The sequence below is a fragment of the Ischnura elegans genome, chromosome X (genome assembly GCF_921293095.1).
Source record: "Ischnura elegans chromosome X, ioIscEleg1.1, whole genome shotgun sequence".
NCBI classification, from domain to species: domain Eukaryota; kingdom Metazoa; phylum Arthropoda; class Insecta; order Odonata; family Coenagrionidae; genus Ischnura; species Ischnura elegans.
In genome coordinates this window covers 88,071,863-88,091,611 of record NC_060259.1, presented here as the reverse complement: position 1 = coordinate 88,091,611, position 19,749 = coordinate 88,071,863, and the positions used below count along the sequence as shown (strand labels likewise).

Sequence of the window (19,749 nt, the reverse complement as noted above, 5' to 3'; positions counted from 1 at the left end):
CGGAGGACTTCAAATTAAAATGATTTATCATTCATAAACTCCGCTAGCTATGAAATGACATTCAAAGTAGCATTGTCCTGTCATTTCGATGAGCGACAAAAGGGCCTGAGTGACATAATAGTTGTTTTTAGACTAGTTTGAAAAATCGTCAACTGCCGGCAACGCATTACGATCCCCTGAGATAGTAGATGTTAGCCTACCCGCAAAACAGGAGGGAATTTCAAAAGCACGTAAGAATTTTTTTTTAACGTGAATAAAAGTCTTTGAATGCGTGCATACTATCTTTAAAGATGTTTTAAACTATAAACATTTATATAAATAATGTTTTCTAAGGCTTTTTATGGGAATATAGATGTTTTAGAGGAAATTCAATACCCAAGACCTATGCTACCAGGAATGCATCCCTATCTTCCCAATGTTAAAACGCTCTCGTATAACACAAATTCATATAGCGCAAAGACCCCAAGGAATGCATCCCTTGCGCTATACGAGACATGGATGTATTATTATTATTTATTATTATCACATCTTTTCAAAATTCACAAAAAAAAACCTTAAGCTATCACAGCTGAAAATTTCACAGGATACAATACAACAATGACAATAAAATTGGTTATTGTGTAAACTCATGCATCTTGGTATGTCTTGGAATGGAAAAGTTTCTCAAAGTTTGAGAGGATATAATTCAAGAACTACTGGTCACACAAAAACAGGCCTTTTACCTGCAAAGGTGAACGAATGATATGATTTAAGTTTCATAAATATCTGAGTTAGTAGGGGGACAAAACCTTTCTTGCGGCTGAAATAAGATGAAATGACCTTGAAAATTCATATCATAATTAGAAAAGTAATTAAAAAGACTTATCATAACATACACTCTAGGTAGTAAGGGTATAAGTCTGAAAGTCTGTAATTTTTAACACTAAAATTTCGTTTGAAAATTGCTTATGCACAGAAAAAAAATGTAGAATTCATTTCAGAGTATAAAAAAATTGTTGTGTGCAACAAAATATATCATTGAAAAAACTATTGACAATATAAATAACCACTACGCAACAAATTCCTGCAGTGAGGATGATCATAAATGAGTGGGAGGGTTGGGCTTAATTGCCAAGGAGTGGCCCTAAGGACTCGCTTAGTTGGGTCTCAGGCCGGGCCTGAATGCATCAGACAATTGCTACCTAAGCAGTCATTTCCCTTCCCTTGTGTCGGCCAGAGCTCTTGTCGTGTCATTTGCATTGAAAAATCCACGACAGCTATACCCAACGACGGGTCTTTTACGCATGAAAATGCCCATCGCCTCCACCCGACATCTGGCGCAAAAGGGTCAAGTCTGTTTGTGCAAACCGAAGATCTATCATATGATTTTTTACATTCTATTCCACTCATTTACAGGAAAGATGGAATTTTTTGTTTCAATTGGAATTTGGTAATTCCTTTTTCTTCCCACTCAAATGCACACAGCATGTACCAAGTGCTCTACCAAGCATCTCCCCAAGAGCAGAATAAATGAAAGACACCACAGGATTAAAATTCAAAGCATCACTGATATACATTTATCATCATTCATGCACACATTGCATACATTATTTCTACTACATAAACTAATTTTCTATCAAAGGAAAATATAACATACTCCAAATGCGGCACTCTATGCTCAAAATCTTGTTATCAATTGACAGCTTTTCTATTTGCTGAGCATAGATTTCTCTTGTCACTTGTTTTTCTTCTGCAGCAAGCTTTGCCTCCTTCTCTCTTAACTCTGCAATGAAACAATACACAATGATAGAACTATAAGATAACATACTTACAAAAATATTCTTTCTGATAGTTGTGCACACAATTAATTTACAACAATAACAATTAATATTCTGATGATACCAACTTTTAATAATTTTCATTATTTTTATACCCATGAGGTATATCCAGAAAGCAATTCCTGTTCTGCAATGGCGTCACTGCAACACTGCTGTCTTTGCTTTGCCCATGGACACTGCACTCCTTGGTTTGTCAACTATATAAAATTTACTCCATTTATGGTTGCTTTCTCTAATTTATTTTCTTGTGTGGGAGCATTGAAATGTTTAAAGCTATTCCGTAACTGTGAGATTTGTTGTGTGTTTCGGTTTATGAATGTAAGGAACATACAGATGGCTATAATTCACAGTTACATTCAAGAAGTTTACTGTGAAAATGCTGCCAGGGATGGAATAGTGAGAAAGTGGGTAACAAGTTTCATGATGGACGAACAGATGTCCATGAGTGGTTGCCTGTCTGTCGTCAACGACGAATAATATCAGGTAAGGAAAATTGATAGAAAAGGACGTGTGATCAGGCATTTAACATGGACAATGCCTTCCGTCAAACTTCCTGAAATGTTAAAACCTCTTTTCCAAAGAACAGTCCATACATGGCACCACCAAACTACCACTTGTTCGTACATTCGAAGCATGAGCTAGTTAGTAAAAAAATTGCTTGCTACATTTTCTTTCACACCCTTTTACTTTCAAGATACGCCTCAGATAATTCTTTAATCTCTGAAGAATATTTCATCAAACTTTTTGGGAGGGTGTTCTATTATACCAGAGAGAATAATTTCTTGAACCTCACAAAAAAATTCCAGTTTGCATTCCAATTAGAGACCTCCTTTGTCCTTCGCTGATATGAGACCCCTCATTTTCATTTTCTTTTGAAACTCCGATTCTTTTTTGACTTTTGAACTTGATTCTTTTTTGAACTCTGATTTTTGAAACCCTGATTTCTACATCCAAAATATTTGTGAAGAAGAGTAAAATAGCCAGTGCTTCAATCACGATAGTGTTGCAGTAGTTATTATATTGGATATATAAGTCAATCCCATTTCATAAGTGAACATTCTCAAACATTTGTAACCTTTCCTAATGGAATGTGTTTGAAACCTGGAATTAAGATAAGTAGTTCCATGAGAGGTGTGAAAGACCACCTTCCATTACGTTCTCAACTTGGTAGTTAGGCCGGCAACTCCCACATTCCCACAACATTTGTAACCTTTCCTAATGGACTGTGTTTGAAACCTGGAATTAAGATAAGTAGTTCCATGAGAAGTGTGAAAGACCACCTTCCATTACGTTCTCAACTTGGTAGTTAGGCCGGCAACTCCCACATCCTGAAGGGCCTCTCTCCGTATGAGTCATGTGGACTAGTCGAAGATAGCTTATGAAGTAAATGCCAAGCAGCTTTTTTCAAAATACTCGTGTTCTCTGCAATTGTAAGATTTGATAGGAATACTAATATTGAATTTTAGAGTTGAAATTCACAATTGGTTATTATTAGGGATGGACGGATCCAGGATTTTTTTCGCACCCGGACTCCCATCGGATCCTTGATTTTCGGAGTCGGATCTTTGGATATTTTCAGATCCTAATGCATTTTCAATTGTCTCCTATAAAATGAAGTAATATACAAGTTTCTTCTGGGTACATACAATCACAGAAATGCTATTTAGATTTGCATACAGGCTATAATATTTTTACTGATTAAAAATAATTTTTATAAGCTTTCAAATTACTTTTTAAAAAACAAAAAAATCATTACATGCTCAGGATGTAAACTGTTACGCTTCCGTTTGGAAATGAAAATAGGTTTCAATCTTCAGACAAACCATTGACTGAATTTTGATATTCCTCACGTAAGTTTCCCCTGAATGCTGTCACTTTCTCATCGCATACTGACTTATGTTTCACCTGAAATACAAAATACAGTAAAACCTCTCTTAAACAAAACTCAAGGGACCAAAATTTTGCCGTTTCGTTGATCGGGAGTTCGTTTCCCGGAGGTGATACGCACGTTGCATCATCCTAGGGGCACGGAAATTGAAGCAAGTCTGCATGCATTATCTTCATTCTACCCTCGCATACTACAAAACAGTGCTGATTTCTTCAACTGCAATGAATATCGTGGGCAAAAGACCACATTTAGGAAGCCCCAGTTCATATTATTCAATCACTTCGCGTGCTTTTTAATCGGTTTTCAAAAATGTCTGCAGCGTAGCAGTGAGCGCGAGACCATCCCTTACTTCTCAATATTTGTAGTAGAGTACATGTATTCGCAAGGTTAAAACTGAAACATTAAGAATGCGATAGATTTGACCATTACTAATATAGAGTTAAGGCAACAGCGTCAATTATAGCTTCATCATGAAATTTAGATCACTCTACCATAACGACGCGAGTTGCGACTCTCGTCGACCCATTAAAGCACAGTGGGTGGCAGCATTTCTTTATTGCTTTGCAAAGCCGCTGCATTACCTGCAAAATGGTCCTCTTTAATGTCGTCGATCCCTTACATCCATTCGACAAACCAAAAACTCCACTAACATCCGATGGTAATGCCACTTTGCCGCAGAAATGACCCCTCGGTTGAGAGGTTGCAACTTAGCTGGTGCAGTTGGGGGGAAGAAAATAATGCGCACATTTCTTATTGTTAGTCCTATGTTGGGGCCCGTGCAGCAATCGAGGAAGAAATCTACTTTTCCCATGAGTGCATCAAGTCCCGACAATCACCGCTGAATTAATCCCGCTGTCATTCATGAATTTTTGCTGCTACCACAGGGGTGCGGCATCACTCTCACCAGCGGCCCAGTCTGAACATGACATGTTTAGACTGTGCCAGTGGCGTAGCCAGGAGGTCCGGGGGGTACAAAATATTAATTTGAAAAATGAAGTTTTTTCGATCATAAAAAGTGTTAAAATTGGTTTAATACTCTCTACTTAGTAGTACTAAGTTAGTACTCTGTTTTCAAAAATTCCCCCTCATGTTTTGGACTCCCCCAAACGAAATTCCCGGATACACCACTGACTCTATCATTCTTAAAACAGCGGGGTTTCACGTACTTCCCCGCTAAAAACGGAGGGAACTTCTTCGAGCCATCACTATTGGTGCATAGGATTACTATAAAACGTCCTTTGCTTATTTTTCCCCCGCGGCCCACCTATTCCTTTAGCGTACGGTCAGGAAGCAAATTATAAAAAAAGCGCTTCGTGTGTTTTAAATATGTCCTTAGAACTGTTTTTATTCAGCTATCCATTCCCAACTTCTTGCTTGCTCCTGCAAGATGAGCGCTGAAATGGGGATCAGCTCCAGAAAGATAGTTGAAGGCATATGTCCATAGATATTGGTAATGGAACGTTTTCGGTTAGGCCCCTGGGATGCAGCGTTAACAATTTCCGACCGTCATGCAAGAATTGTGTACAGTATTATGACCGAATGTCATACTTAATTGCGACTGTCGTCTTCTTCATGCAACAATCGACGGCCGTCGCAAACCTTTTCCTCTGGAGAAAATCAACACCGTTTCACATCACGTTAGGGCATGGCTACAATCGTGTGACAGAGACAGACCGTTAGAATAAAGCACTCAATTCAAATAACATCTACATCAATGGGAAAATGTTGGCTTTCGTCTATTAAGTGCGAATATTTTTTATGCAAGATTATGGCAAATGCAAAGGTTTCTTCTAGTTATTAGATGATATTGAAATAAACAATGTGAATGAAACAAGAGTTACTACTGAGTCATATTCAAGAGAATTAAGAGAGGCAAATTTTGGCTTTCATCTTCTAGCACGAACATCATATCTTCCATAATTTAAAGAAGTTATCCAAGATGGCGGCGAGTGAAAAAAAAATGCTTCTCGGAATTTACGCATTGTGATTCTGTAAAGTATCTTAAAAAACCGTCAAAAGAATGCGATCGAAGTACATAGCTCTAGATTTCATATCTTTGAGCATGTAAATATTGGGGCATTGAGTTATTTACAAAAGTCAGCATTAACATTTTTTGCAAATCGCCGCGATCCGCGAGTTAGGGTCGGCGGAAACACACCATGGAAGGCTATGGCAACCGTTAATAACGACGATTATGATTGGCTCATTCAGTGGAAGTCTCTGATTGGCCCTACAATGCTACGAATATTAAACTATTCATACGACAATAAAGATTTAAATTGGACCGGAAAAATTTGTTATTGAGAGATGAATTTCACTCGATCGCGCCAAAATTTCATTTCGTTGATCGGGAGTTTTCGTAAAAGAGGAGTTCGTTCATCGGGGTTTTTCACTACTGTGTTTACATAGGCAATTGGCCGGACCAATAGCATTTGTTCGTTGAACGGAGTTCTTTGTCTAGCGGGAGTTCGTTAAGGTGCGGTGTTACTGTAATATCGTGTGGCAGTGTTGCCTGTATCCAGGTAACTGATCTATTCACGGGATATATTGTTATTTTTCTGAAAGCATCTAGTTCGAAGCACTACAGATAATCGATCTTCTACTGTATTTTTATAGTCATCAAAAATAGTGTTGGGCCAATTCCAAAATTTTAGTGATTCCAATCCTGGTACATATTTCGATTCCGACTCTACCATAATTCCAGACAACAAGACAATCACATAAAAATTATTACTATATGAAAGAATAAGTTCAAAAGATCAGAATCAACAAAAACATCACTCATAATATGACTGCTACTACTATCACTATGTATTACTGCTATCACTATGTAATTAAAATATAACTGCTAAATTTCAGAACCGAACTTATGTATTTTTAACGTCACTACGGGACTACAGCATGGAAGAAACGGTCAATACACTGGTTCGAATGTGTTTTGTTATTACGATTACATACCACGAAAATTCAAATGATTGTTAGAAGCACAGTCGTGTATAAATTTGTGGTTTGAAGCACTACTGGTATCGGAATAGATTTTTTTCACCTCAGTAAAAACTCATTTTCGATTCCGATTCTTGGTCACAGAATCGAGGAATCCAAGGATCGAATCGACCCATCACTAATAAAAAACATATGTAGGGATGTGCTGAATGAGAAAAGAACATACCTTGTTCATTCATCCTCCCCAGTAAGTTAGCCATGAATTCAATTTGGAGTTGGAGGTCTTTAATTGGTTCCACTCTCCTATTTTCATCGGCCAACATCCGCTCAAAGTCCTTGCACTTTGCGCGAACTCTTTTGAGGCTCTTGAAGACTCCATCGATCGATTGATGGTGCTTTTTACACTGTGAATTCTAAAAAGGAGTACATAGAAACATGAGTGTGCAATAACCCTCTTAGAGCCACCCACTTGAGTGGTACTAGTATTTATTTCATACTAGCAGGCCAACCAGCCTTGCTCGAGAAGGATAGTATACAGAGAAGTGGGAAATTTGGAATTCATGGTCAATTGCCAGGATTTTTAGGTAAAGAAACAAAGCAGATACAATGATGGTAAACATAAGTAAACCCAAAAAATGGAAAAAACAATTTCCGTATACCGCTCGCGAGATTAGCTAATACCCCGCTCCACAACACCACAACATTGATCTTTATCTGTCTGTACATGTGTAGACTAAAAACGTCAAGTGAACCTCAGTACCTAGAGGATTAATAGTTAAGAATCCTTTGAGTTATATTTTCTAGAGATGGGTCGAATTGCAGATTTCTCGAACTCGAATATCGAATTCGAATAGTAAATCACAGCTCGAATACTAGCGTCAAATAATAGTGGTCCGGACGTATAATTTTCCCGCATCCATCGTTTGATGAAAATGAGACGAAATATAAACAATGAGTCATTTATGGCTAATAATGACAGGCACATAGTTTGAATCTTCCCAACGAGATGAAACTACCATAGGGTGAAGCTCAATGCTGCGGGATAGTAGAACAAGTGCATTTCCCAAGATCCGCTATCCCCCTCCATTCAGCACTGGCCTCCTAAGCTTCCCTTTTCTCCAAAATCAAACAGATGATTCCAGCTCATGCATGGATCGTATTATGAAGACCTTAGCTCTGTAAGAAAACATCAAGTTACAAGAGAAAAAAAGAAACCTTTTTTCACGCCTCCCCCTTTCTTGCCCACTGACCTTTTTCAGCTTACCTACTTCGAAGTTCCCAGTTTCTGGAGGTCAACTGCTTCATGAGTCACCTACTAGCCCAAAAAGTGTCTAACAATGACTTTTGACATATTGGTATTATACTTTTATTAAATTGAAATATTAGTAATTTGCACGTAATTCAAAAAAGAATGAAACCAAACACGGCGTATTTCTAAAGTTATTTAAGCATTTTAAGCAAGGAAATAGTTGGAAAAAGACAATGGAGGTATTTCTGCCTCCACTTATAGTACACCCATGCCTTGCCAAGCGCTATGTCGATATAGCGCAAATTCGTTCCTCAAGGAAACATCCCAACGCTGTGTAGCCTAATCAAATACCTAACTTTAACGCTCTCTTGATAAAATGTGAACTTGCGCTAAGTACACACAAAATTGCTATCATTTTATGCATATTAGTAGTATTGTTTGCCTCAAATCTACTTCTTAGTTTATAAATTTATCGAAATCCATTGTTGTGCAATGGCCAAAAGTATTACTTGTCATGCAGTCCAGATAGCCGGCCTACCAAATCTATTTATCTCCCTCCTTAACAGAACGACGTTAGTGAATTTAGATCATTAATTAAGCGTGGAGATAGTGGAAATGAGATTTTTGAAAGCAATACGGTTTGAGACGTAATTTTTGCCATCATAGGTTATTGGGCAAATTGACTTCAATGTAGAGGATCTATGCTCAAGCCTTCAAGGTCATCGGTATTCATGGGGGAGAAATGGAGCGGTGCACGATTTTTGTATGAATAGCATCAACACATAGAAGGGTCCGCTAGAGAGTCTCCAACACAATGGCTTCATTCCCTCCCAGCAGTTGTAGGCCCTCTGCGTCTCAGGAATACAGTGCAGCAGTTGCCCAGCAGTAGGTGATTTCGATAGAGCCATACGGAGTACAAACCAAGAAAACAATGACAAAAAATAGGAATGCGGGTAGAAAAATCGAGAAGCTATCAAGAAAAAGCATAAACTTAGAAGAAAAATTTTAAGTGATCGATTGCTGTGAAAATGGAGAGCATCAAAGCGATATTGCACGTTTATATGTTGAAACTAGAGATGGGTATAATAGCAGATTTCTTGAACTCGAATATTAAATCATAGCTCAAATATTCGAATATCTCAAATTTGGAATACCTCGAATACTAGAATTGCGCAAAGCATACTAAACGTTCATTTTCGGATGTTTTCCCCCCAATAATTTTCAGTTCCCCACGCCGAACGATATCTATTCACCACTATTTTCCGCGAATTTGATGTAGTTCGTCAACTTGCATGCACTAAACGACTAGAGTCCTCTGCGTTTTTTCAGAGTCAACTACCAACGACGTCCATGCGACAGTGTATGGTGTGAAATTCAAAGTATTCGAGGTATTCGAGTATTTGCGGATACTATTCATACACCACTAATATTTTCCCTACGAGCGTGTGAAGAAGTATGCCTACCTGGCAAAATTTTCAACCACAGACGTTGTGTGAGGTGATGTAACAACTGGTTATGAGAAAACGATGCAAATAATGCATTGGACACAACCGGAAGTAGCACTATGGACTTGGTTTGGTTGCAATCCGTGAAGCCATATGGAATTGCATAGCTGAAAGACAAACAGACACTCTCATTTATAGCATATGTAGATGGATATCTTTGCGACTAAGAAGCCTGTCCAAGTTTTTGGGGGTGAGGACAGAGAGGACGTAACTTCCTGATAAGCAACCAAAATGCAATAGGCAGAGTCTATCTTTCCAGAAATTCAGTCGCTCTCAGACCTCCGTGGTGTACACTTTGTGATTAAGTTAGTTGTGTTGCCAAACGTCAGTTGCCTTCGTTCGCTTGTAGTGTCGTGGTGATTGCTCTCCAACCAGCCTTGAAAATGGTCAAAAAAAAGGAATATGAGTAAGCATTGAAAGTGATGGGAAAAGGTAAATCCCTTCCACCGAGGAGCTAGCCAGGCTTCCCACGCTTCCTCATGAGGCTGGTAGATGGAGGATTTCTGAGACAGTCTTTTGTTTCCATTCACTGACAAGGTCTTTTTTGTGTAAGCATGGCAACGTCCGCCTCTCTCTCCCCTTCCCACATCCGAAGGCACCCTCAATCGAGCATTGTGGGTCCCACCTCCTGCCGTGATGCTGCTCAAACATTCCGAACTAGCATGACAGGGCCAATTGCAAAGATACTCAAAAAGGATCATAGAAAAAAAACAATTTAAAATTGAGAATCGATACATCAACTCGTCAAAAACAATTGATTGGCATAGATAACGTGCTGTGCTGGTACACAAAAATGGTTTAAATGCATCAGTCAATAACAAGCATTTGGGGCAGAGTTTTAATTCTCTAGAGAGCAGCCAAATAATTCCTCCTATTATGATCTTCATTATTTTTACCTTCAGAATGTTTTTCAAAATTTCATGTGAAGGAAGTAGAGTAATATCCCACATAATTCTCAACCCATATCATCAGGAGATGGATAAGTGAGAGTTGACTGCAAGGCAAAAAGACCATGTTTTATTATTTGCAATGAAATGAAGAAGTTTTTTCAAATTTGGTTGAAAGTAGTTACCCAAAGGGCAATCACCTAGTCGAATTTGAGTTGTATGACCCTTTTGGAATTTTTAAGCACATAAAAGCACTGTGTACCAGTAATTTATAAACACATAGAGCACCAACTGAGCATTGCTGGTTTAATATGGAAAAATACAATAATACTGAACAGTAGGCACTAAAAATATTTTCTACTCACAGTAATTAATAATATTACATATAGAATGCCAGAGAAGTACATTTACCTGATATTACTTTTTTTGGAACATTACAATTCAACAAAACACAATTTGGTCAATGGTTTTATAAAATAACTTTGTTCCATTTGATATTTTTGACTTTGATAAGTGTCCTTGACTAAATCTGTTTTTAAATAATTTATTTTTTGCAGCTACACAACGAAACAAGAAAAGTAAGAACATTACTTACGGCTGACTTTATTTTATCCTCATAGGCCTTGAGCTGCCTCTTCGCATATCCTATGGCAGCTTTCATGGGTTTAATTTCTTCTACTATTTTATTGACAGATGCAGTTTTTTCCTTCAGCATTTCCTCTGCCTACAAATGAAAACAAAATGCATAAAGCAAAAATAGAAGAAAACAACAGAAACTTAGAAAATATATGGATTTCAAAACGTGGTAGCTTCCATTTCACACAGCACTATTAGGTACAACTTTGACAGGTGCCAACACTACCATGTCTTTATCAAGCAGAAATAGCATTTTAGCATTACAAAGATGAGTGAAATAGACAAAGTTATCAATCTATCGAATAAGCCATGAGCAAGTTCCCCAAAGTGAACTAAAAATCAATTGAAGATACACTTCCAAGTAGATTTAATCATTAATCATTACTACCTGACCCGGCAAACTTCATACTACCTCATAATCAACAAACAGTTATGCTGCACCATTTGTATATCAAGAGGGGCTGCACTAATTTTAATAATTTTTAACTCAACAATAAAAAGTTATGGTACCTTTTCACACAATTTATTCAATACGACCGGTTTCGTTGCAGAGGCGACATCATCAGGTACAGAAATCGTTATATTAACAGTTATTTTGTTGTTGTTTATCCGGTTGCTAATACGCTTTGGTAGGGGAGGGTTGCGTTGGGGTTGGAGCGTTACTCAGCTTCAGGGGAATTTCCAAGAGGGGGGAATAGTTGATAAAAATATTTTCATTCGCTAAAATTCCATTCTTGATGTGCTTCCTAATCTCCAACTCCTCCAAGCAGTCCATCCTTCTCCCCTTTTTCTCAAGGTGGAGAATTTCCGGAACAAAATCGCTCCTGTGGTCACTCTCCCATAAGTGTTTCGCGAATTTTAGCGAATGAAAATATTTTTATCAACAATTCCCCCCTCTTGGAAATTCCCCTGAAGCTGAGTAACGCTCCAACCCCAACGCAACCCTCCCCTACCAACATGTATTAGCAACCGGATAAACAACAACAACGATTTCTGTACCTGATGATGTCGCCTCTGCGACGAAACCGGTCGTATTGAATAAATCGTGTGAAAAGGTACCATAACTTTTTATTGTTCAGAATGGATTTTCACAAGGTAAAGCCAGAAACAATCGAATTTTTAACTTGTAATAAAATAAGAAAAATTTCAATAAAACCAACCAATTAATCATATTTCGAGCATCTTTAATAACGACTGCATTTTCTTGACTAGCATCAAATACAAGGAAAATGATGATTAAATAAACTCACTTTGCGTGAGTACTACCCACTCCAACCTAGGATCGAGGCGACAGACGTCGGCTGCAACCAAGGATACTGTGGACGTCGGCATCCCATTGGTTGTAAGTTTAAATGAATGTTAGAATGATGAGAGTGACTAACAAAGCAACCTAAACATCACAGTAAAGGTATAAATGATGGTGTGACAGATGCAATTTTTTTTCTTTTCTTTTACAGTAGATTCCGGTAAATAGGTCCACCGGTTACTTGAGGCAGCCACTTAATTGGGCAGATCTTGAAGAACAGAACCCAATAGAAGAATATCCTAGAGGTTTCTCCGCTTAAATGGGACAGCATGCCGCTTTATTGGGCCATGAATCGGCGACATGGACTCTATACTCGTGACGAAATTAAAATTTTTTGTTTCCAGAATACTGATTTCAACATTAACGTCCTTTAATTTAGTCTAATTTTTCACAAGGCTACCTATTCTTGCCTAATTCTTAAAGCTCTTGTTGTCATCCTATCCATCAGAGGATTCGGATTCCGTTTCTCGACCGTGACACCTCATTCAACGTAGCTTTGTTTTTAAGAGAGAACTCCTGTGGTGGTAGCTGAGCTATAGAGGATAAAATGAACTCAGGACAGTGAGAAAAAAGTGGCGACACCCATGGTGAGGGTTTACCAGTGGGTATGGGCTAATTTCTAGGGATTAATGGCCGATGTCGAGCAGTCGATACTGGTCGAGATGAGCAATGTCGCTTACCAAGAGCTTTATGTTCCCTACATCTCGCATACAATCCAATTGTCTAATGTGATCTATCCACTCTCCCCTTTTCACTATATAACTAAGATTAAAGATTTGAAGACACTTTACCGTGGGAAATTAGTAGATTATAATCTGGAATTTGTAGAAGATAACCTTTTCACATCGTAACTCACTGCCAAATAATAATTAAGTTCAAAGGTGAATATGGCAGGCGATAATGTTTCTGGCTGAAATCTGGTGAGATGTCACCTGTCTAACAATTCAAATTTTTTTTCATTGCGGTTTGAAACATTCGAATGCAGTTTTCAACATTCCAGTAGAACATGAAAGGTGAATTCAACTCGAAACAGTACCAAGGACATATGGACTGCAGTTTGGACTGCTCTGCCACCAATGTAAACTGTGAAGATGATATTGTTAAAACCATATTATACAGACAAGGTGTAGCTGAAGGTAAGGATAGTGATGGAGATGAAATCCCACCTCAGCGTAGCCAAGTGACATCTCAGTATTCAAGGAGGTTCTTTAGGGGGTTACGACTCTTCTTTATGCAAAAAGAGGGCAACGAAGGTAGCCCAATGTCATCATTGGATGTCTGTGCCAACTTAATTCGTGCGACGAGGATGACGACAATGCAGCAGAGTACAATAGACAAATTCCTCGGACGATGATATACGACTAGAACAGTAAATACCTGTTTATAATCAAATGAAATATTTAGGAATCCCATATTATTCACTAATTAAAAGTGAATTTTTCTGAAATAGGACATAGTAAAAGAAATTCATCCAGCATTACCATAGGCTGTAAAAAAATATTTTTATATGAGATTCACAGAATTATTGAAAAATGATAATAGGTAAACTATTCTCGCTGATTTATTAAGCAAATTAATAGATAAATAAACATTCTTTGTATCATAAACATTATTTAGTCTTCTTTCTATCATTTAATCGTTTGTTTATGACCATATACAGGATAGTTCGCCCAATTGGGGCATAGTGCACCTGTCCCGATATGTCCCAATAAACCGGAATCTACTGTATTTATTAAGGTTACTAAAGATATACTTATTGTTAATTAAAAACTAGTTTTTTTCTGGCATGCCCAGTTTGATGAAACCATTTTTGAAGGAATGATTGCCAGAATTCGAAGCAGGCAAGTACCAATCATGAGTATTCTTTTGCTTATGCAAAATAATAATTTCTTCTCACCAAGTACTTTTATAACTTAGAGAGCCACCCAGACATACACTGAATCGTGAAATTAATTCTGCTAGTCATATCTAAATCAACATTTAATGTTTAAAATCAATCTTAATCCCTATAACCGTCATATTTCCCAGCTTGTGCCATTACAGCAGACAACATCAGAAACTTACACAGTTAACGTTTTTGGCAGCCTTTCGCTATTATTCTGAAACCTAGATCATGATGTTGAGGTTAATAAAACACTCAACTCACTTGCACTCGAAAATAAGACCCTTACTCTATTACTCTTCTGCTTCAAATTTTGGGGAATGAAAAGGGAAAACTACATTTGAAAATACGTAGTATACATTAGGGATGAGTCGATTCCACTTTTTTTCGATTCCGATTCCAATTTCGATTCCTTCAAATCGATTCCCGATTCTCGATTCCGATTCCATCGATTCTTACTCCTTATAGCAGGTGGGATTTTGATTTATCTGTGGTATTGCTGTCATTAAAATTTAAGAATTGAATGGAATAAAATAAGTAGGGATGGACAGATTCAAGATTTTTGGAGCCAGATCTTTCGAATCGGATATTTTCGATTCCAAATGCATTTTCGAATTCCTGCCATTAAACAAAGTCATTATTCAAGTTTATTGTGGGTACATACAATCAATGGAATGATTTTTAGATTTTCATACACATTTTTATATTTTTATAAATTAAAAATTATTTTATGGGCTTTCAAGTTGTTTTTTAAAAACATCTTTACATACTCAGGGCCTAAACTGTAACGCTTGGGTTTGGAAATGAAAATAGGAAAAATCTTAGGATGAACCACTGACCAGTAGCGTAGCGAGAGGACCCCCCAAAATATAAAAACACAATTACTTTCCTTCATGAAAGGAAACAAAATATTAAAAATCATGAATTTACAAAAATGAAAAAAAAATTAATTTCTGAAAAATGAAGTTTTTTCTATTATGAAGGACGTTAAAATTAGTTTGAAAACCTCTCCTTTGTACCCTGTTGTTTAAAAATTTTCCCCCCTGGTTTTGGACCCCCCCCTTAACAAAATTCCTGGCTACCCCCCTGCTATCGACTGAATTCAAATTTTCCTCACACGCGTTTCCCCCGAATTTTACTTTCTCATCGCATACGGACTTGTGTTTCATCCGAAAATGCTTCAGTATGGTGAGGTGGATTTAGCACATCCTCGCAATAATTTACGCCATAGTGCACGCACACTGCATTCATTGGTTCTCCTGTTAATGGAAATGTTTATACACAATGAAAGACATTTTTATTGGTGCATCATTAAATTAAATTGAAACTGCGCAATCAGCAACACAATTAAAAGTATTTAAAACGGTAATAACGTCACGTGCGACGAGGTGCTCAACCGCTCAGCATGAGGAAGGAGTGGGCAGCAAAAGCGTGTAAAGGAGAGGTGGAGGAGAAGGAGCAGTGGCGTAGCCAGGAATTTCAATTGGGGGGGGGGGATCCAAAACCAGGGGGGAAAATTGTTGAAAAAACCGGGCACTTAATAATGGGTTTTAAACTAATTTTAACACTTTCCCAGAAAGTCACTCTCCTAGCATTTGTAGTCTAGAAACGGAGAATTGAAGCAGGTAGGCCAAAAAAGGTCAAATGGTGAGACGAGGTAGGGATGAAACACGCTTCAATTGTTTTCGTGTGATTTGATATTTTCCTTAGAAGACAATGATTTTTGGTCCGTGTGATTTCGGATGCGAAAAAAAAACAACAGAGGCACGGGCTGATGGACGGCCGAGGGTGGTTTTCTGAAATCTGCGACATAGTTACTTTTGAAATGCTGAAAATCCTGGCCACGGCTGAAATTCTACTTGCAACCTCTGCGAGAGCTTTCAAACAAAACAGTTCATGAGTAGGACAAGAATCGCATGCGACGGCGCATTCGAAGAGAGAATCGGAAATCTTTCCACTCTTATGTTACATTCACTGAAGCTATTATTTAAAATTTCCGATCCAGATCCGATGTCTTCCGCGACTTTGGATCCGATGAAGGGCAATATCCGCGGGTATTTGGATCCGAGGTATCCGATCCGACCATCCCTAAAAATAACAATAGCCGCGGTGGCTACATTCTCGTTTGGCCGCGGTGGCTAAACAATAATGTAGCGTTCATGGCGTCGATACATACCAGAGCAGCCCGGCGGGTGCGCCGTGGCGGCCGAACGCAACCTGTCGAGTCCGCCCGGAGGCCGCGGCGGCTTATGCCAAGCAAGTATAAACTTCCTCAAGGGTTGCATTGATGAAACTGGGCTATACAAACGCGAATGTGTCTAATTTTTTTTATTATTGACGCAGGCGCGTGTTAGTCTAAAAAAGTTACTTTTATAAAAAAACCGCTCTCAGCGCGTATTTATAAGAAACTTCTTTCACAGAAAAACTCGCTCTCTGCACGTTTTTATTATCATCAGACTTCAAATATCATTCGAAAGTAAAAAAATATATTTCGATCTATTATACTTTAAAATTGGTGGTCCAGATGAATTCTCCGAATGTGATTCATAATCGTAACAATTTGATTTGCCGTGACCAGCGGTTAATAAAAGTACGGAAAACGCATGCGTTGCTTCCCGATCCCGTGGTTTCCAATTTTTTTTCTCTGAGAGTTGCTCATGAACACGAGGTATTTCAGGGTTCGTCGGTTTTTCGCTCTTGCCGACATTTTAATGTTTCCGAGGCCGCTTAGGTATGTTCGTCGCAGCACCCGCGTGCGGGGCGTATCCTCCGCGCGGGCAAGGCTGACACCGCGGCCGCTTAGGTGTGTAACAGCATTTATGCCCCAAACTTATAGTCTATGCTCAAAACATTTATCTTCCTGGAATCGATGGAATCGGAATCGACTTTAGGCAATCGATTCTCGATTCCGATTCCGTGCCCGAGAATCGGTGGAATCGAGAATCGACATTTGGAATAGACTCATCCCTAGTATACATGTAATGGGGAGCATCAAAACAACTACTGCCACCGGCAACACTAGATCCACATCATAATGATGGCTGGTAGGAAAAAATTCTTATTCTTCAGTACATGCTAAATAGATGCTTAATTAAAACATTTAAAAAAATTAAAGAGTGGTTATTACCATTTTGAGATCATTGTTGGCTGCTTCATATACCAGATGTGCCCTCTTTTGCTTCAATACCTTGACTTTTGAGACAAGCGCCTTCTTGGTAGTCATTTTGTCCATAGCAGACTGCAAACTGACAGAATCATTTCAAATAATTGGTTAGAAAATCATCATTTGCAAAGCTACAAAGAGTTAAGACGTCTAAGAGGTCAACCTCCCCCCCACCAAAATGTTTGGGAAATAATTTTGGGCGAAGCATCACTGCAGCCCGACCGGTTTTATCTTGTTTGCCATTATCTTATCTTACCACTTGTATCTTTATGTGATTCACTATGCATGTATTCTTTCACAACTTAAAACATCATCTATGAAATTCAAACCCTTGTCAACCTTTACATTTGTCTCAAGCATGGAACTAGGGCGGCGCACATGCCCAGGCCAGCAAATTTCAGGTGGCAGCAAATATTGAAAAGTTGTCAAAAAAGTTGTTTAATATTTCTAATAAAATTATTTAACAATAATTAATAGATTTTTTATTATTGAAATATAATATTATTAAAACTTCGTAATAGCAATCAATTGGTGTGTAATTTCAACTACTGCACCAAAAAACTGCTCACAGAAGTATTATATTTTAGAGGTGGGAGGAGAAAGCTAGAGAGGGGACCATATTAAATTAGAAAAAATTCATTAGTAGGTAGTTTTGATGAATTTGACTGGCGGGCAAAATTTATCACTGTGCCTCATTGACTTCAAATACTCATATCTTGGAAAATACTTGCAATTGGTCAATAATATTTTGGATTTTTCTTAACCAAGGTTGAAACTAACAACAGGGAAAAAAATCAAAATCTGAGATGGTGGGTGTAAGACCCACTAAAAATTAGCTGAGTTGGCACGGAATGACCCATGTACAAACATATGGTGACAAGTGCGTACTCCAGGCACCCCTAAATTCTCAAGATGATAGCGTAAGTTACGAGGGGGACCCAAAAATAACCGGAGGGAAATCCCTGTGGAGGTCGCTTTTACATTTTGGGCTTCCCCCACTAGATGGGAGTTATTTCATCATTTCTGAGACATTATGCAAAACAGTGTGGCTTTAGATGGTAGTAGCCAGCCACTGCGACAGTTTACAAACAAAGAGATTTTTGACCTCTTCGATTTTTGAAATGTCTGATATTCAAGAAGAGCATGCAACTTCAAAATTCTATTCCCTGCTTGGTAAAATAGAGTTGGACACAGTTAACATGTTGTCTAGAGCTTATGAAGAATACGCGTTAAAAAGTACTCGAGTGCACAATTGGTATTTGAAAATTCAAGGCCGCAACATGTTAATCGAAGACATTCAATACCTGGGCCAGCCTTCCTGGTCCAGAACTGATGAAAACTGAGGAAAAAAACTCGTGCCCTCATGTATGAGGATAAGAGGTGTACTATTGACGAACTTGCTGAACAATGTGATCTTTCGTGGAGTTCACTGAAGCTAATTTCAGACGAAGATTGTATTGCAAATGTGACAAATTGCGGCAAAATTCATCCCCCGCTTGTAGAATCCTGATTAAAAAGCAGCACATATTCCTGCTTGCAGCAACTTGACTTTTTGGTAAATAACTGCACGACACTTGCTTCCTCACCCACTTTCCTCACCAGATCTTGACCTTGTGATTTCCTTTCGTTCCCACAGATGAAAATGGTAAAGAAAGGGAAATGTTTTGGTCACATTACGAAGGTGAAAAGAGACTCGAAGGTGGTACTGCAAGGCATTGGAAACGACTAGTACCAAAGGTGTTTCGTGCTGTGGAAATAACATTTTAACCAACACTTCAGTGCGAATGGAGAATACTTTGAAGGTGACTAACATTTGTAATGCAAAATATTAAATTTTGGAATTTTTAAAAATTGTATCCTGTTATTTTCAGATCCCCCCTCGCATAAACAAATGATACATCACAAAATGAGACTTGTAGAGCAAGAGAGATTGAACCCTATTTTAGTGCACGCTCTCAGGCCCCTCACCCCCCCCCCAAAAATAAACCCCAACACCAAATGAACCTTCCACAAAACCAATTAAACCTAAAGTGGCAGCACTAACTTTGTCAGAATACTTCTTTCCCAACCTGCTCACCGCTCAGTGCTCAGTCCACACACCAATCACAGATCAGAGAGTCTATTCACACACATGCGCATGTACAGCACACGTTCCCATTTTACAATAATGATGTGGAGATTTAGATGATATTCAATGAATGTATTTCAAATTAATGATTTTTACCCTGCAAATATCTGCTCCTCATTACTTAAATACTCCATTTTGGAATGGAGTATTTTTTCGTTTTCCAAATACGCCGCTCCGAGTTTTTTGAGCTGCAAATGCTTCTCCAACATTGCCATGCCACCTGAAAAATAATCACACAATTCATACAGAAATGTATACGACCATGGCAAAAAATCTCACTTCTAAAACAAAACTTTTAAATCTGAAAATTTATAAATAAATATCTAGCATAGAGTTAAAATGGGT

General features: G+C 38.2%; 1 protein-coding gene across 1 annotated transcript in view; it reads right to left on the bottom strand.

Annotated features, from left to right (window-relative positions):
• LOC124171368 (structural maintenance of chromosomes protein 5-like) overlaps window positions 1-19,749 on the bottom strand; it is a 54,422-nt gene that overhangs the window by 27,762 nt on the left and 6,911 nt on the right. Inside the window, exons 5-9 of the mRNA XM_046550538.1 lie at window positions 19,501-19,624; window positions 17,241-17,358; window positions 10,885-11,013; window positions 6,875-7,061; window positions 1,637-1,762 (exon numbers count right to left, since the gene is read on the bottom strand). Of these exons, the coding sequence (XP_046406494.1) occupies window positions 1,637-1,762; window positions 6,875-7,061; window positions 10,885-11,013; window positions 17,241-17,358; window positions 19,501-19,624 (684 nt within the window). The remainder of the gene's footprint in view (window positions 1-1,636; window positions 1,763-6,874; window positions 7,062-10,884; window positions 11,014-17,240; window positions 17,359-19,500; window positions 19,625-19,749) is intronic.